Genomic DNA, 5,151 nt, shown 5'->3' on the forward strand with positions numbered 1-5,151 from the left:
CTCGAGGGACCTCGTTATCGCGTATCACGAGAAACACAAGGACGCGCCGGACATCCACCCAGCCTTTACAAATGACGAGCTCTGGGCACAGCTTGCGCCCAAATTGATTGAAGAAAAAGATGATTAGGACGACGACCTCATTGTATCATTAGATAGAGCGCTCAGTGGACTTCGCGTGTTTTGAAGGAGGGGGTAGTGTGATGGATCAGAGGTCCGCAGACCTGGATGCCTTGTGGCCCTGTGGCCCGTTTGCTCTGTAAACACCAGAACAGATAAACGCCTCGCACACCTTAGATAGATTCCTCCTTCATAGCAACAATTCAATGTTTGCCTCACGATTGGAGATTCCCGACAGTGAGACTCTTACACCGGTCGATCTCCGCTCGTGCCTCCTGCGCTTCCACCCGTGGACATGTCGTAACGACGTGATCGTGTCCGCGACATACCACACATACGCCCTGCCATTCGTCCAATCGCTGCTGCAATTGATCCACCGCCTGTGCCTCGTCCTGCCGTGCCTGTACCGCTCGTTGACGGATCGCCGCCAACCCTCTCCGCTGCTCATCGAATAGCATCGCTAAATGGGGCTCTTCCGACGACTCGTCGTCCGTTGATTCGTCGTCCGTTGACTCCTCGTCCGTAGTCTCGCGGTCGTCTGGGGGATCTAGTTCTTTTGCGGGTCGTACTTCCTTTCCTACGTCGACCTCTCTCGATCCTTAGACTTCCCCCGATTCTAATCTATCGATGGTTATTTCGTCGGAATCCTTGGAATCCTCCGTGCCGTCCGAATCGTCTGGCGTTTGCTCGTCGACCGCATGGTCGCCATCGGCCGAACCGTGGCGGGGCCGACATACATCGCACGCCTCCTCTCCTTCGCATCGACGCCGCCCCTGGCGCCCATCCAAATACTCGTCGAGTACGGTCCGCCGGCATCCTCCCCCTTGTAAAAACCGCTGTACTAACGTATCCTCGCTGGAATCGCCGACGACGATCGATCGACTAGGCCGCCCGTCCCGTCCCGCTCGTCCGCTCTCCTGTGCGAAATCTATTAAATTCCGGGGTACGTCGGCGTGAACGATTAGCCGGATGTCCGGGATATCGACCCCCATCCCTAACGCGCTAGTGGCCACGACGATCCGGACCTCCCCGGTCCGAAATTCCTCTAAAACCTCCGCCTTTTTCTTGTCGGGCAGACCCGCATGGAACGCCTCGTATACGCCGAGCCCGCTTCGTGCTAACCGCTCGACCCGGGACCGGGAATTGCAATATACTACCACCTTGCCGTCCTCCTGGTCCACCAGCCCTTCAATCACGGCGTCCTGTTCGTCCGGCCTGGCCCGGTGGTCGACGGAAACTACGGAATATCGGATGTTCGTCCGGACCGTCGGCTGTCGAATTACGACGCCCTCATCCTGCCAATGCATACGTTCCCGTAATATCCTCTCCTGGCTAGGCGGCAACGTGGCCGTCAACAACACCATCTGCGTCTCCGCGGCCACCAGCGACCCCAAGCGCTGTAACATGGGTCGGAAACCGGCTTGGTCGTTCAATATCACGTGACACTCGTCGATGACGATCCGGTCTAACCGCTTCGTCGCCTTCAACCGGTTAATAAACGTCTGGAATTCGCCCGATACGGCCGACTCCGGCGTTACTAACACGATACTGTCGGCGTCGGGCGGCCGTCGACCGTTCCATTCGGCGCACCCGATCCCCAGCTCCCGGCATCGTCGCTTCATGTCCTTGCGTAATGCAACCAACGGTACCACGACAATGGTTGTCCCTCCCGGCTCGACCCACGCCGGCAACATAAACAGCACCGACTTGCCGGAACCGGTGGGCATAACCGAGATAACGGGACTAACCCCGGCTTGAATCGCCTCGATGGCTTCCTGTTGGACCCCCCGGAGCGCAGCCTCCCGCCCCATCATACGCTGGAACTGCTCGGCCGCGTTCATCCTCCGCATACGCACCCATCGCTCAAACCGCGCCTCGTTGGCGTCGTCCTCAAATGGACATAGTCGTTTCCGACTAATAGGTCGCTCTTGGGCGCTCTCGAACCCTAAAAACCGATGCCAATCGACGCTGGACCCCCGGAACCGCATCCGTGTGTCGGCCACCGCGCCGGCCATCTCCATGATGCCGCGGGAATACACCATCCCGGCCACGTGCGACGAATGGCCCGCCTGCAAGTCCGCAATCTCGTCGGCCTGCTCGGGATCGGGGGTATCCTCGTCGTGTATAAACGCCGTCGGGGCTCGTATGAACCGTCGACTAATCCCGATAGCGACATTCCGGTAATCCATAATGCCCAACCGATGCCCTAACCCGATCTCCGTCTCCTGCCGCAACACCGTGGCCATCCGTTCCGATGTCCACTGCCGACGGTACTCCTGCTTAGGCCACAGATGGGACGGAGACGGGATCTCGCCATTAACCAACGACTGCATACGCTGCTGGAACGGCAGCACCAGCCACAAATATCGGATTACTAACTCGCCGACCTCCCGCGGCACGTACCGATGGATAATCTTAACGTTGCCGCTAATGGCGTATCCCTTGTGGTATTGGGTCACGAACACGACCATGCCGTCCTCGATAAACACGTTCCGATGGGCCCCTTTGGCGGTATTCCGATGGCGAATGCTCAATAGCTCGGTCCCCCGTGCGGGCTGTCCGCCAGTAATGTGCATCAATACTAGTAACTTCTCGCGAAACCGGGATAGCTTGGTCATATAATCGTTCACTCCCTTCCGATGGACGCCGCTCTCGCTATCGGGTCGCTCAAACTCCCGCCGCATTGCCTCGTGCTCGCCAATCCGGTCGAATAGCCATGTCTCTCCATTTACGGGGAATCGAGTCCGTTGGTCCTGTAAAAAGTTCCATCCGGGGCGTGCATTAGTCGCGTCGTCGCGCAACGACTCCCACGGAACGACGGGCATATCCCCGGCTCGATCGTCGGCGCAGAATAACAATTCGCCTATAATCCGACGCGCCTCGAATAGTACCCCGTGGACCAGCCCCCGAAACTGGGCCATACTGAACTGGACGCCTTTATACAGTAACGTCTCGCTATCGTTCCACTCGACATGGCCGCGGGCGGTCGTATTATAATGGATCTTCAGTCCGTACGTGCGCAGGTTCAGCATCCACTGCATGGGGCTCTTACTCCCCCGCACCATAAACCCGTCCATCATCCGGTCCACCCAATATAAACAGCTTTTCCGGGGGGTCAGACGAGATCCGCTCGGTTAACGGGTTCCCCCGCCCTCGTACCCGCTGTCCTCGAAATCGATAATAGAGCTGGTCCAATACCCATCTTCCTGTAACGGATCGGCCATGTGGACCGCCTTCTGCACCACCATGAACCGGGCGCACTTGATCACCGCCGATAAGATGGGTGGATAAGTTTCGGAATCCCTCCACGCGGTTTGGTCGACGCCTAATACGGCTAATGCGCACACTAATGGGCTCTCGTACTCGCTCTGCATGATCTCTTGGTTTAGCAGTTGGATACACAAATCCAAACATGCCCTCTGGATGGCCGTCATAGTTGGGGGGTCCTCTTGATTCAGTTCGTTTCCCTCGCGTCCTTCCTCTCCCTCTCCCTCCCCCCCTCCCTCCTCTCCCTCTCCCTCTTCCTCTTGGACTTGCTCCGCCTCCTCGATCAACCGGGTAAACGCCTGCATTTGGGCCTGGGTAAATCGGTACGGCGGGCTCTCCCATTCGTGTACTCGCTGCGTCCGCACGAAAAACATAAGCATCTGTCGCCACGGCTGTACTCGTCTCTCGATCGATTCGTGGTCCCAATACGTTTCCAACGGGTTATATCGCGTCTGATGCTCTTCGGTCCGAATCGCCTCTAGCCGAACGAATACCCCCGACTTAGACACCGTCTTTTGGCTGATCTGACCTACCATCATCATAGCGTCCCATACCGCCTGCTCCAACGGATCCCGATCCTCCCCGTTACTGCCGGGCTTGGCCACCGACGCCATTAATTCGGCGCGCTCGTACTGGCCTGGTATTAAATACTTCGCCCATCCCGTTCGCTCTAACCACGGGTTCGCCTCGTCCTTCTCTCCGGCTTCGATCCGGGTTCGGATCCGCTTCTCAATCTCCTGGAACTTTTGCTCGGCCTTCTATTGAATCCGCTTCCACGAATTAGTCCGCCCTTAGGGGTTCGGATGGGGTAACCGTGGGGTAACCCGGAAATATTGCGAGCTATAGCGACTGGGGAAAAACCGTTGATATAATACCTTCTCCGTAGCCGCCTCGAACCGTCTCTGCACGATATCCTTCTCGGTCTTGCCTGGTCGACCCGCTCTTCCTTTCCTTTGTCGTTCGGTAACCGTCCACTTATGCTCGGTTCGCCAGTGCTCGATTATAACCGGTCGTCCACGGAATATCTTTCGGCAATCCCCCTTTATACACATGAAACCGTCTTCATATAACGGTAACGCGTTGATAGGCTTATCGACGGTATAGGGGACCTGTAATTCCTCATAACTCCGGGTTAATCCACGCCAACGATGGACGGCGCTAGCAATCTCCTGGCTTTGCGCACGCTTCAGCTTATGGTGTGGCCCGCTTAAATGCCCTGCGACGTCCTTTGGCCAGACGCAATACTTGCATTCGTTGCATACAATCAGTCCGAACACCGGGATACGCGTGAAATAATCGTAGGGATCCATCGAGCGGTTAGTGACTGTAGCGAGCGGTTGACCTCAGCAATCAATCGTTAGCTTCAGCGATCAGTTGTTGACTTCAGCGAGCGGTTGTTGACTCTAGCGATCCGTTGTTGACTCCAGCGATCAGTTGTTGACTCCAGAGATGAGTTGGTGACTTCAGCGAGCGGTTGGTGGCTGTAGCGAGCGGTTGGCCTCAGCGATCAATCGCCAACTTCAGCGATTAGTTGTTGACTCCAGCGATCAGTTGTTGACTCCAGCGATCCGTTGACTCCAGCGATCAGTTGTTCACTCCAGCGATCAGGTGTTGACCTCAGCGATCAATCGTTAACTCCAGAAATGAGTTGGTGACTCCAGCGATCAGTTGCTGACTCCAGCGATCCGTTGTTGACTTCAGCGATCAATCGTCAACTCCAGCAATGAGTTGGTGACTCCAGCGATCAGTTGTTGACTTCAGCGATCA

General features: G+C 56.6%; 3 protein-coding genes across 3 annotated transcripts; all 3 read right to left on the reverse strand.

The window, feature by feature from the left end:
• Positions 1-968: 968 nt before the first annotated feature.
• Positions 969-1,520, reverse strand: P152DRAFT_382120 (P-loop containing nucleoside triphosphate hydrolase protein; the record flags this gene model as incomplete). The annotated part of the gene is made up of 1 exon (XM_033675752.1): positions 969-1,520. A coding segment is annotated over one exon (552 nt), but the record flags the coding sequence as incomplete, so codon positions are not given.
• Positions 1,521-2,669: 1,149 nt separating this feature from the next.
• On the reverse strand, positions 2,670-3,689 carry P152DRAFT_406735 (uncharacterized protein; the record flags this gene model as incomplete). Its single annotated transcript, XM_033676887.1, has 2 exons — positions 2,670-3,246; positions 3,277-3,689. Coding segments are annotated over 2 exons (990 nt in total), but the record flags the coding sequence as incomplete, so codon positions are not given.
• A 339-nt stretch (positions 3,690-4,028) lies between these two features.
• P152DRAFT_367094 (uncharacterized protein) lies at positions 4,029-4,709 on the reverse strand (the record flags this gene model as incomplete). The annotated part of the gene is made up of 2 exons (XM_033675440.1): positions 4,029-4,142; positions 4,209-4,709. Coding segments are annotated over 2 exons (615 nt in total), but the record flags the coding sequence as incomplete, so codon positions are not given.
• Positions 4,710-5,151: the final 442 nt, after the last annotated feature.

This window comes from Eremomyces bilateralis (assembly GCF_010015585.1).
Source record: "Eremomyces bilateralis CBS 781.70 unplaced genomic scaffold P152scaffold_73, whole genome shotgun sequence".
In the NCBI taxonomy this organism is placed as follows: domain Eukaryota; kingdom Fungi; phylum Ascomycota; class Dothideomycetes; order Eremomycetales; family Eremomycetaceae; genus Eremomyces; species Eremomyces bilateralis.